Genomic DNA, 13,905 nt, shown 5'->3' on the forward strand with positions numbered 1-13,905 from the left:
ACAGATGTGGCAGGGTGAATATCACCTCATTACTCCTTTAGCTGGTAAAGTAAAGGGCCGTTGCAACAGGCCACGGTCGTGCCCTGTTGGAAAAATATCCGAGTGTGAGTAATGTGAACTTGAACGGAATATAGTGGGTTTGTACTGAATAAAACTGTCACATATGTATCGGCTGCGGCCATTGTGCGTAGCCCGCACAACGATCGTACCCTGTGCTGCATTTGAGTGACTCTATGGAGACTTGGTGATCAAGTTGAAATATACACTGATGCTTCGAAGACCAACATGGGAGTAACATGCGCGATGATAAGCGGCACATGCACAAAATCACACCGTCTGAACAATTTATTGTCGATTTTCAGTGAAGAGATGTAGGCTATTGTTGTCGCTCTTAATCACATTTTACAGACACATATATCATTATCAGTCATCTACACAGACTCCCTGAGCTCTGTACGTGCCATATGTAGTCCACAACCGTGCAAGAATCTACAGGGTGTTACCCTATAAAAGTCTACCCGCGCCGGCATGCCGTGCTCGCCAATTACTCAATGCAGGCGGTACAATGTGCTGCCTACGTGTAAAACTCATAAGGACATTCCATCATGGTAAATATCGAAGTGATCGAGTACCGAAACGCAAAGTTATAGCGCAAAACGTGAGGTTCCCGTAGTCAAAACAGCCAAGATGGCGCCTCTCAGTAAGCAGACGACATCCCTTTTGGGTGTCGTCTGCCGAGTACGTCGGCATTTTTCGTTGCTCACGTTGCTTACTTCTGAGCAAAATACGACAGTTACACGAAAGCGAAATGAAAACTACAGTTCCATCCGGCTGGCAGGATATGCGACACGTCGTCGTCTGGTGAGCAGCATGTCAAGTGCCCTTCTGAACGCCGCCATCTTGATTGTTTTGACTACGGGAATTGCACGTTTTGAGTTATAACTTCGTGCTGCGGCGCTCAATCACTTCGAAATTTACCAAGATTAAATGTCCTGATGAGCTCTATATGAAGATCGCACAATGTGCCACCTGCATTGAGTAATTGGCGAATACAGCATGGCGGCACGGGTATACTTTTATAGGGTAACACCCTGTATTAGTGAGACGTGCTAGGTACCTGGCAGCTGTTATACAAGAAAAAGGGTACAGTTTGACACTTTGCTGAGTTCCTAGTCACGTCGGTATAAGCGGCAACGAGAGGGCCGACCGCGAGGCGGCAGCCGCCCACGGCAGTGACATCACACCCTTTGAGACACCGTATGATGATTTGTTGCGAGAACTAAAAAATATTATTAATGTAAAATGGCAAGATGTTTGGAAAGAACAAAGCAGTAACAAATTACACACTGTGAAGCCACAGATAGGTAGAGTGGTACTGCAGTTTCAAAACAGACTACAAGAAGTATTATCAAGCCGCTTAAGGCTACCTAACACATGGACATTTGCTACGGGGAGAAGATGCACCCCAGTGTGAACACTGTGGAAGAAACCTACCAGTTGTGCATACACTCATTAGCTGCCCAGCTCTCGAACAACATCGCAAAAATTACTTCCCCCCACTCAGTTTTATAAATACTCTTTGCCTCTTCACCCAGCCCTATTGCTGGGAGATGAGGCCCTCATTCCTTTTGATAACAGCGTTCAGTTTTTAAGAAAAATAGGCATCATCAACGAATTATAGTGTCTTATTTCCCCACTTTTATGTGTTTCACACCCTCTGAATTTTTTAACCCTGTTTTAAACTAATCAGCTTAGTTTTAAGTTAAATGTCGTTTAAACTTCAACAGAGTCTTGGCGCAATATGATCCTCGTTGTCGTTGCGCCATGAAACACCTAATTATCATCATTATCATCTTTTCTCTTCTCACGTTGGGGATGAAGGAAATACGCGTCTGCGAAGATGCGCAATGGACAAAATAAAGAAAAAAATGGCGTTCCTTCACTAATTTTTTTGCGTGCGATCTATGGAACGGATTTTCGTTCTGAAAACGGCTACGATATCAGGTGACCGAAAGGAATAGATGTTCTCATTGGGACAACTTTGTAGATTTTATAATTAACAAGTTAATTGATGAAAGTTAAGACATTGCCTTTGGACTTTGCTAATGCCCGCCTAGGGAGTGCCCTTCAGCATATGCTATATTGCAATTGATTTCATCTTGGAAAAAGTGTTATATATATTTTTTTAAAAATCTGTATGCACTTAGCTGGGACACTCTGTATATGTAAAACTTATCTCTAGAGGTGTCTTGTAAAGAGTAAAATACCAATGATGACTAAAAGACCTCTATATTCTGTAGGATCTTGATACAATCTAAAAACCTTAAAACATTCACGTGAGGTACTATGGGCTCATTGCCAAGCAAATGTGAGGGATGACATGTTATACAATACCGACAGAATGGTGAAAAGTAAGCCATCCGGTACTGCTCATATGATGGACACACTATTAAAATCTGATTTATTGTTAAAGGTTCCTGACATTATTGGCACTGAGGTTGCGGTTGTCCAAGTATTATAGGCAGGTGCTAACGTGTTAGGTGCGTGTGTCCTATTCTTAGTCTGGAAAGTGTGACTTCAAAGAAGCGATTTCTGTGATCGGAACCCTCCCAGTCTTTAATTACCGGTTTTACCAAATGCAACTTGTTACTATTTTCTGTATCCTATGTCAGCTGCCACTGTGATACGAGAACCAATGTTTTAGAGCTGGCCTGTAGTCCTTAACAGGAATTTGCATACTGTGTGGACGACACAGCGATGCAGAATTTGCTGCTGCATTAGCTAGCTCATTTCCATCAATCCTAGTGTGGCCGAGGAACCAGCAAAGGTGTATGTGATGCCCTTTTCCAAGAGCTTGTGAAGACGTAGAAATAGATAATGGAAAATATCATGTTTGTTTTGCTCAATTATTTTCATTGACATCATTAGACTCCTTGAATCTGTGCAACTTACTGCTTTCTTTTTGTTTACGCTCGATATTCTATCGAGTGCTAAAAAGACCCCATATAACTCGGCCGTATAGACACTTGCTCTTGGGTTAAGCCTAGTGCGCTGCACATCACTTACTTCGTTGACGGCTGCAACTGCTACCCCGTTTGGTGATTTAGAGCCATCTGTGTAAAATGCAGCGCGGTCTCTATAGTTGCGTTTTATTACTTTGCACTCCCGTTTTATAACAATCAGGGTAGATTTTTTATTGTACTTTTGGTGGTTGGTTGGTTGGTTATTGTACTTTTCTAACTTGAAATTGCATAGAATTTCCTTTTTCATCCATGGTGCAATCCCAGTTTCAGGAAGAATGATATGTTTTTCATTAGCTCAACTCCACCCTCTTGAGCAAACAGTTAACCACGAATTGCAAAACTTAGAAAGCACCTTGGCTTGTTTTTAAATATAATCTATTCATGTGATCATTTGCCAAAATGCGTCGACAAGGGTGGTCTGGAAGTGAGAAAGTTTTTACTATATAAGACAACGTTAAGAATTTCCTCCTAAACATTAGAGACGGTTCAACTGCGTCGACATACAGACTCTGTACTGGGGACGTGCGGTATGCACCAGTTGCCAGTCTTAAGGCCGAATGATGAACAGGTTCAAGAGATTTCGGTGTGGACGATCGGGCAGAACCACAGACTACGCATCCGTAGTCCATCTTTGAACGTATCAGCGATCTGTACATACGTAAGAGCAACGCCTCCTCTATAGACCGTTCTCTCGCGGTGGTACACACAGCTGCCGAGAAAGGGCAGCACGCAAGCGCCCGCCATTAGAGGTCTTCACTCCGGCCGACTGAGCGACTGACGCGTGTACTGTGGGGTGTCCGCGTCTCAGCTGTGATTATGCCAGTCAGTTCGAACGGGACTTTGTTCCGAGCCGGAAAGACTTGTGCTGTTATGGGTTGCAAGAATTATGATGGCCTCATTAGACTCTGGAATGAATCGACAAGGATTACCCATGATGAAATCGACATAAGGATTGACCATGTTTGCGTCCGTTCTCACTACACACGTTTCCAAGTGGACCTACTGAAGAAGAGACTCGCAAGAAATGGTTGGCAAACCTGCAGCGAAAGGATTTCGATCCCAAGTCATCGGCAAGGGTGAGTACCGTAATAATATTTTGATAGTTATTATCAGCGACCAAACGTACGCTACACACTCTAAAAAATATAGCTCCTTTTTGGGTGTAATTTGATGATACCCTAACCGACTTCCTTTTTGGTGTATATATACACCCTCTGGCAAAACTACACCCCTCAGAAAGGGTGTTCTCTGAACACCTCTTTTGGTGTAATCTAGCGGTACCCTAACTGACTCCCTTTTTGGTGTATGTCTACACCGCCAGGCAAGATAACACCCTTCAGTAAGGGTGTTATGCCGAGGGCAACAGAAACACAACGCTTAAAATAACAGCATATTCTTTACACGCACAATACAAAACGTAAAAGTGTCCACCAACATGTCTACCAAGATGAAGGTATTACGGTGAGGCCAAGAGAAGTCCTGCCTCTGTAGTGAAAGAAAAAATGAACTGTGAAATGCCTTAATAAAATTAAGGGCGAACCACAAATTACATGATAATTACGCAGATGGCTGAGGCTAGAGAAGAATTAAGAGTATACACAAACACAGCCCTCGTCAACATGCAAGCAGCTCAAGGTAGAAAGTAAAGCAATCGATAAACGATGATGATAAAAATGATGAAGCAATCGATAAATCGATGAATGATGCGGCGCAAAAGCAACTCAAGCTATAATACGCCAAAACCATGCATGGTAATATTGTGACTAGTTAAAAATCAGATGATTATACTAAAAAAAAACGTAGAAATTAAGAAGCACGCAGTCATAGTGTAGTTAAAAGACCAATGTCCCTACAAAGCTGCAATCGTTAAAGGGTCAGCGAAGTGTCGGTAGCGAGACCCGAACCCATACCTCTCTGATTTCTGGTCAAGTGTATTACCAATTTCACCATTCTGACATCGCCAACACACAAACTTGCCAGGACCTTCTTCAGAAGATGCGCACTGTCTCAGCACATCTGACCGGAAATCAGAGGATTTTGGCCTTGTGGTTTCATTGCCCGCTACCTCTTGCCTCTTGAGTTGTTGACTCTTGCCAGCTGCTTTACTTGCTACCACAAATTGCACCAACTTCGTTTGTTACGTATACCCCTTGACTTTGCCTAACGGCCACATGTGACCGTTACAACGCGACGCCTACTGTTCTCTGATCTAATCCGTGCATTCCACTTAAAGTCCAAACATAATCTCAAAATACCCGCTTCAAAGGCACCTCAATCAACCAGACAATAAGACAAGACAAAATACACCGACAACACTTACCAAACAGCACGCTGTAGCGAGACTCTCAGACAAGTTACTCGATCCGATGGGCACGGCGTATCTGTTGCTTGCATACGTTCGAGACCCGGAACCATAATCCTTGCAGTGCATACTAAACTCAGATGGTGAAATGACCTGTAGTTCACCAAACGACCTCCCCAAAGAACACGAATAACTACCACAACTAACTCAAAACGCAATAACTGGAGAACACAGAGTAAACAGCATACTGTTGCCAGACCTGTCGTAGCGAAACATTAGAAATTTGATGGCCACTACACCTTTTTCACACCAATCCTCGAAATTACACCCTGCCGAGCGGGACACACATATTACACCCATTTCAGACCAAAAGCGGGGTGTATTCCTTTTCTTGAGGGTGTAATAAGGGAGTAAATCAATTGATACACCCCAATTACACCTAAAAAGGAGTTTTATTTTTTAGAGTGCACTGCGTCCAAAAAAAGACGCAAGATTTATTCTCATGCAGTTTAATAACAGTCCTGATACGGACACATAAATGCGGTCGAACCAGATCGCGCTAACATATACGTGGTATCGCCTGTTTCTTTTATATATTTTTTTTATAAAGGTATGTTCAGTTCACTTTGTGGATGGCAGACCAACAGAAGAAAATCCATACCCAACCCTGTTATTCCGTACTGGTACCGAGGTAAGCTCGTAGGTAATATAGGCCATTTGAGCACAAACCTGTGAAGCTCGATTGTGGTGGTTTGCCTTGTGAGGCACAATGCAGTAATGTGCACAAGGTGACATAGCAAGAGGAGTGAGACATCCTCAGAAAAAGAAGCACTGTTTGATCTTTAACTGCTGAAATTCTCACCGAATGTCGTTGTTGCTGTGATATTGCACAAGGGCTGGTACATTTGTGTTTTCATGGAGGCTCCAAAGCACAAGGGTCGCCGGAGAGTGACAAGGGCGAAGGACACTTATACTTCAGCCAGAGAATGTTCAACGGGGGAGCGAGAGGAGAGTGCTACAATGCATCACCAGCTGTTGAATAGATATGACTGCAGCGAAGGGTTCACCACAGTAAACCACAGCCTTATGTACTCTTGCGAGCCATCTCAAGAAGTGGAAGAACCAATAGGACAAACCGTTGCTGAGGGCCACATTACAATTGCTGCCAGAATTTTTTCTACCACTTGTGATAAAAGTGTCCAGTGGGAGGCAAAAGCAACGTACCACCATTATGCAAGACCTTCAATCACAGATGTGAACAAAAGTGACAGCAAATCAACACAAACCAGTTTCGCAGTGTATGATACGATACCCGTAAACACATTTAAATTCTGTACTGGCCTAACCAAGCAGACGTTTGACGCCTTGATTCAGGCGATTTCGCCACTGGCAGAGGTGCCATTTACTTTGCCCATCAAAGATCAGATACTGCTGACGTTAATGAGGTTGAGGAAGGGTCTACTGTTAGGGGACCTCGCCCTCAGATTCAGCACCTCCACTGCAGTAGCAGGTACAATATTCATGTTCTGGCTGGCAGTACTGGCAAAATTTTCCAGAGAGTTCCTCGTGATGTGGCTGCCACAAGAGACAATTTTTGCATCACGGCCTGGACCTTTCAAAGATTCTTCAATGGTTACATGCATTATTGACTGCTTTGAAGTCTTTATAGAGCGACCTTCTAACATCAAAAGACGGGCAGGCACATATAGCCACTATAAGGCACACAATACTGCCAAAGTTCTTCACGTGATAGCACCAAATGGGTTCATAATGTTCGTGTCACAAGCACATGGTGGAAGAGCAAGTGACCGTATGATCACCATGGGCTCCAGCTTTTCACCTCCTGCCTGGAGACGAAGTGCTTGCTGACAGGGGATTTACAGTGCAAGACGTAATGCCATATGGTGTCAAACTGTCACTGCCAGATTTCAAAAGAGGGAAGGATCAACTGCCCAAAGGGGCGGTGTTGCGATCAAGAAGACTTTCCAAGTTGCGGATTCACGTTGAAAGATCCATTCGCAGAATGAAGTGCTTCAGAATTTTGAAGCATGAAGATGTACCCGCAAAGATATTTGCGAACAGTGAATCATTCGCTGACATTCTTATAGTGGTTGCTGGCTTATGTAACTTGCAACCACTATTAATAAGGGATTGAATGTGTATCAGTATATTGAACTTAAATATACAAGTGCTGCTGTGCCAGTAATAAAATACATTATGCTACAAGTTACGAATTGACTCTGAAGCCATATAAGGTTTACGAAGAGAAAGTTTAATTCATTTACTTAGTAAGAAAGGAACAAATACATTAGTTAATAGTAGTCTGCATCAATACAATGAAGCAGTGAATGAACACATTCATGCCTGGTCAACTATTGCTGGCAACAAATGCTAGAAGTAGAACTTCTGTAGTTCACCCACTAATTCTCTTACATATGTGCTGTCATATGGAACGGACACAACAGCACCTTCTGGGTTTCCCCAGACGACAAAATCGCAGCTGCTTTTTTGACAGCAGTACAGCTGGAGCTGTACTTGCGTATAATACTTATTTCTGCCATTTTTCTGTAAAATTAACATGTCATCTTCATAGGCCACGTCATATTTTCCTGAACGGAATAACCCATCAAGTGAACCGTATTTTTTTAGAGTTTCCTTCGTAGGGCACTTGATCTCCAGTAGCTTGTCGTCTTCTGCAATGACGCCATCTGGACTTGCTGCTAGCCATGGCATATCTGTTCTCAACGTTAATCCACGTGGAAGGACTTCACACTGCTTCTTTCCTGCATACCACGCTCGGGCCAGTGGTTCTTGTGTTATACCATGCCTAAATTTGCAAGCACACATTTCAATTTATTTTCACGGAAGTCATTATGTAGCTTATGAAATGCATCCTACATGTACACTTAGAATATTACGAGACAAATCTTACATACCTTGTGTTTGCATTCCCAGAGAAAGTGTTGTTAAGGTGCCTCGACATCCATTTATCGGGATTGGCCTTCTTTGGGATGGGCCCTGCTGTACTTGCAGTTATTCGAATCCTGCGTTGCTGCTTCCATTCTCCTGTATTTTGGCATCTCGTCCTCTCTTCAAGAGACAAAATTTCAGACTCTTGGAGCGCCACACTCCTATCGTAAAAACTTTTGCAAAGACCACACTGTAAATCTCCTGAGTGAAGTCCATGCTGTGCTGAAATGGTGATAGAAAGCGTTTCAGGGAGCACTGTACGTATACATAGCTCCTACATAAATATACGAACCAAGTAACCTAAGTGCCGTGGTTCGGTGTGTTACCAGTAGCCGTTGACATAGCCTGTGAAACTTTTGCTGTCAGGACCATGTGCAGTATCGTCCCTTGCAACACGGAGTCCAACCCGGACCTTCTAAAATGCTGCTGCAGTGAAGTGTGTGTGTCGAATTGGAGGAACCTTTTCGGATTGCCAAGCTTTCCGTAAATAGCCGCCATTGGGTGAGGTTCAAGGTTTTTCGACGTTGACGCGTTCCATTTGCACGGTTCGTCAGTGCACGATTGTCCCGTAAAACCTCTCCACTTGGCTTCTGCGGCTTTAAACATCACGGCACCAACATGGGAACAACAGCCTCCTAAACCTGCCGCACATGTGCATTGGCCTGCTCTGATCTTGCCGTCCATGAAAGTTACCGCTGCAAGGTAGATCTTCGAAGTAGTCTGCGACGATCGTACGTCAGCTTTTAGGACACAAGAGTCACCCTCCCTCCGGCACAGAACCTTGCCTACATGGCCTGAGTCCAGCAAGTTCATAACTTCTGCATACCCACGGTAATTCTCGGCAGGCTTCCCGTCTGCATCAACTCGCTTGATCATGTAGTCAAATATATCTGAAAATATTTAACAATTGCACATCCGTGATGACGAAAACAACGTTTTCAAAACAGTCAGATTGAATATACAATGCACCGCATGCAGAGCGGTCATCACCGCCAATTACCCTGTCTCATATAATTATTCCAGTACATTATATCGGTGATATCGTACGTGTTCTTTCCAAGTTGGGCCAGAGCTTAAGATTATCCACCCAGTCGCTGTCCATGGTGTGGCAGCATGACATATGCGAAGGCAAACTCTCTCACGGAGCTACCAGCTACCACCGGCGTACGGGAAACTGAAGGCGCCTGATGGCGGGCGGTCACGTGACGCGAGTATGGCTGCCCCCTTCAGAGTTCGCTGAGAAACGTGTATACTGTCTATGCCTGTCACATCGGTGGGCTCCCCATTGTTCGTGGCGCAGCTGGCTAGTGTAAGCGCGCTGCACCAGGCGGCGCCAAATCCCCCGGATCCTCAGAGCCATTTATAGGGAGAGTTTGGCCATTCTTTGATCTTTTGCCGCCTCATGGGAGGAGCTTATTTTCGACGTCAGAGTCGTCGTTGCGCCGTCCCAAAAACCTGAATCCGAGCAGAATCCGCTTATCAGCCATCTAATCCGTGCCATATTGATGCTGTCCGGCAGCTGGTCGACTCCTTCGTGGCCGTGTTCAATGCAGTCTACAGGAATAATCGGCTGATGACCCACTAGCGCCAGTGATAAGTGGGGCTTTGTTGCCAAACAAAGAGTTCAAGGTTCGAAAGGCTTTGGAAGCAAGAAGTACGCACGTGTCTTCTCTCCTTGGATTGTAAACAACGATCAGCATCAATATGGCGTCTGCGACCTGTTGACGGCTGGATAACAATAGGGAACGACGAGGGAGGTCGTTCAGCCGTGACGTCGCATGACGCGCCTTCAGTTAGGCTCCTCCCAATGACCAAACTCTCTCTATAAACGGCTCTGCGGAACCTGATGTGGGGAGAGCCGGCTAGCGAACGCCCACTGCAATCGCGCTACAGCGCGCAGTCGTGCCTTCCCCCTTTCATGATTACCTGCTTTCTTTGCAAACCAGCTAATTGGAATGAGCAGTTCATATAACACGGTGTACAGAACCTGAACACATTTTATTTATAGTTTTCCATCATAGATGCAGCTTACAGCAATGCCACATACTTTCAAGATTTTTCTGTTTGCTGGTTTTTTGCAGGGCTGTCTTCTTTTCTGGAGCTCTGTACTATTTACAGCAAAGTTGCCCAGCAATGGCCTGAACAGCTTCGTACACACAAGCTTAAACAAATCGCACCTGTGCTCGTCATTGTTCGTGCAGGGGAAGAAGCTCGATGTTAACAGTACCGGCACAGCACCTTCTACTGCTGCCGAAAGTGGGTGCCTTATGTTTTCTTTGTACTTTAGAACAACATCTAGGTACTTCCGCAGGCGTATCACAAGGTTCACTAACATGGTTGAAGGGTAACATAGTCCACCGCGATGTTGCAACTTGATCAGCCTATCAGAGGGTCCATCCGACATAGGTTTCGTAGCCATATCAAGGCACTTCTCACATGTCTGGGTCTCCGAAACCACTCTAGAAAGGTATCCTGCGACAAGGGCTGCTGATGCTGTATCAGGGCCTGGGTAGAGGTTATGTTTGGTGGCACAAAATTCCTTCAACAGGTCCACCGCTTCCTGAGGAACAGGTCGCAAGCCTTGTAGATCTGCAGGCTGGGCAGACCTGAGTAGATGCTGCTTGCTGATGTAGGTATCTGAGCTTGTCACATTGCTATGCAGAGATGCTGAAATTATCCCAGTGCACAGGATCTTTCTCCAGTCCAGTTATGGCTGACCTTACATCAAGCTGATCATGGCAGCCAGCTGAACGTCGTAGGAAACCAAAAAGAGCCTCTATCTGGTCACTTGAAAACTTCCTTGTCAGAACAAAGTGAAAATTCTTTTGAAGCAGCAGATAGCGAACACAGTCCACATTGGATTTTGTCGCGAGCACAAGCGCTTCATACGTTTCTTTTGTGAGGAAGTTTTTAGCCAGTGACTTGTCCTTCAAATCCAGAATGTAGCCAAGAAATTCTTCTTCAAGCCATGTAAGGCGCTCGTCGTCATGACTGTCAAACTGGCGTACTAGAGCATCCCTCTGGTGCCGGTGCTGGGTGCAGTTACTGATATCCATTAGGGCATTCAGTCTTCATCACACATGTGACCTGCTTGCTCCTTCATGAACTCTAAGGCAGCAGTCGCAGGAGGGGAAAATATCTGGATTGCTCTTAGGACATTCATTTTTTCCAGGTTTGATGGAAACAAATGTTTGAAGGTGAGACACCGGATTGCCTTCAATAGTCTTGTTTTCTGGATGTGATATATCTTTTTGAGGTAACGGCATGATGTGAAGGCTCGCTACCGACGCGTGAGTCCACGCTGAGAGGAAGCACACGAAATACCAGATTTTGTAGCACACATATTTAATATGAGCACGGCATGAAAATGTTGGCTCACAGATCGTCGTCTTCTCCCTGTTGGTGGTCGCCCTTGTCTTCCGAGTAGCTTCAGTGGCCGCTGCCTTGTCTCTTGACTTCCTCCATCCCCCGTTTCGGTGCTGGACCCTTGTTCGTCTTTTGGGGACAGTGACACAAATGCCTCCCCGCCCGGATGTGTTCGAGAGTTTTTGAGCAAAACCGAAACAACGGACACTTTCCGAGAAGCGACAGAGACGGGGCCGATCGACGGTGTCGCATTACACCCTTTCGACTGTAGGAACTGGACGGCGCCCCCGAAACCGTAAACAACGTTTGTGTAACGGCTGGGCTGTTCACTTCACGTCCATTTGAACTGTGAAGTTAAGCAGTCACATCTGGTCCTTCACAATGATATCTCACCCTCAGCTCCCAAGTCACGTGCCAGAAACTGGTTTCGTATGTTCTTGAGTATATGACATTGGTCGTATGCAAGAAACAGCTGTCTTGATGAATCTGCAGGGTGCTCAGCAGTGTGTCAGCTGGCCTTTGCAAAGCAGTTCCATTGCTCCGACATTAACTTTATGGTTGTCAGTCACAAGTCTGACAACACAAAAGCCCAGAGCTTCGATCTTCTGAATCACTTGTCTAACGAGCTTGGCGAGAAGTGCACTTGTGCATCCCTTTGTAAAGAAGTATCCCGCCGGGATCCTATACGTCGTGGAAAGGCCGCACAAAAGGAAGCATAGCACTGAATTTGCCAGTGCAGTTCCATCTTCTGGTCTTTCATCCTCAATATGTTATCCAATGTCTACATCACCGATGAAGGTGTCTCTCTGTTTATGGTACTGCAGCTTTTGCTGGATGTGCATTTCATCCACTATTAATGAACAGCACCGTGACATTTCTGATGGGAGGTTTGACACTTCAGCTTTTAGCCTTTCTTCAACATGGGTGGTGAATCCAGCTTCTCCTGTGCAGCGTCCAATGTAGTTTCTGAGCGTACTCCTGCAGGGCAGCTGGACCACTCCTGACCGAAGATGCTCATAAGCTTTTGATGACAAGTTACGGAGCACAATGCTCTGCTGCACAGTATAGCCTCTGTCCAAGAAGGCCTTTTCTTGTTATAGTTCTTCACTTGATCAAGTAGGAACATGGCCTTAGGCTCTTCTTTCTTTGCTCCTTCAACAACTTCTCTGAGTGCAGATGCAGAGGCGTCATTTTCTAGCTTTCTTAGCTCTTCCCTGTAGGCATCCACGGTTTGTTTTAGCCTCTCAAGCTTTGCTTTCAGTTGCCTTTCTTTCCTCCTGTGCTGTAGTCGCTGTTGGAAGGCAACATTACTCGTTTTTGTGACATCTACTTGTATGCCGGTTGAACGACGAGCAAATGCGGGTCTCTGCTGGGCTTCCGTCTGAGGATTGTGTTCGGTGTGCTTGATCATCTCGAGTGCAGAATGAGAGCTTCCTCCCTCCTGGTCATCACTGAGGTCACTATGGAACCCTTGGACAGCAATCTCACTCATTTTCATGACATCTGCTTCTACGCTGCTTGAATGAGGAGGAAATACCAGTCTCTGCTGGGTCTCCATAGCTACCTCGTGTTCGTTGTGCTGGATCACCTCCAGTGCCTGCTCACCAGTGCAGCTAACATGGAGATCTTTGACGGTAGTGGGCTGAGGCAAAGAGGCAGTTTTTTCGTTTGGGACAAGAACTGGACTGCTCTCTGCGAAATTCATCTTTCGCTTCTTTGATGGCACTCTTGGCTTGTCCGCGGCGCACGCTCGCTTCCGAATGCTCGAATCGTTACGAGGCTTCGTGGCACGTGGCTGCTTGTACGCCGGGTATGAAGGAAACACGCTGGGGATTACATCATTTTTCAGTCTTCGCACTTTCAGTCCTTCCTTGTAGTCTGACGGCAGGAAGTGTTTGCTGCAGACAGTGGAGTAGTTGCACGTACTGTTAGGTGTCCATCCATCCCGTGATATGGCTCGCAGCCACTTTTCCCTCAGTGACTGGTTTGAAGGTATCTCGTGAAAAGCTTCTCCTGTCTCCTTCTTTGCGTTCGACGTGTATCCGGGCACGCAACAGTAAGCCATAGCTTACGTTGCGTGGAAGCATTGAACAGCACCTCGCTGACACTTAACTTCTACTCGCGCAGAAATTGTCGAAACAGCGAAAGCAGAGATAAACTACGAGACTACAAGACACAACAAACAACGTGGGTGAATCCGGGGGATACATCGCCGCCAGTGGCGGAAAGGTGCATACGCGAGGA

The 13,905-nt window shown here is 45.5% G+C and overlaps 1 protein-coding gene and 1 pseudogene across 1 annotated transcript; one reads left to right on the plus strand and one right to left on the minus strand.

Annotated features, from left to right (window-relative positions):
- Positions 1-6,240: 6,240 nt before the first annotated feature.
- LOC135389394 (uncharacterized) lies at positions 6,241-7,480 on the plus strand (annotated as a pseudogene).
- A 5,085-nt stretch (positions 7,481-12,565) lies between these two features.
- LOC135389395 (THAP domain-containing protein 11-like) lies at positions 12,566-13,726 on the minus strand. The gene has a single exon (XM_064619448.1). It carries the CDS (start codon positions 13,724-13,726, stop codon positions 12,566-12,568), a length of 1,161 nt encoding a protein of 386 aa, XP_064475518.1.
- Positions 13,727-13,905: the final 179 nt, after the last annotated feature.

The sequence above is a fragment of the Ornithodoros turicata genome, chromosome 3 (genome assembly GCF_037126465.1).
Source record: "Ornithodoros turicata isolate Travis chromosome 3, ASM3712646v1, whole genome shotgun sequence".
NCBI classification, from domain to species: Eukaryota; Metazoa; Arthropoda; class Arachnida; order Ixodida; family Argasidae; genus Ornithodoros; species Ornithodoros turicata.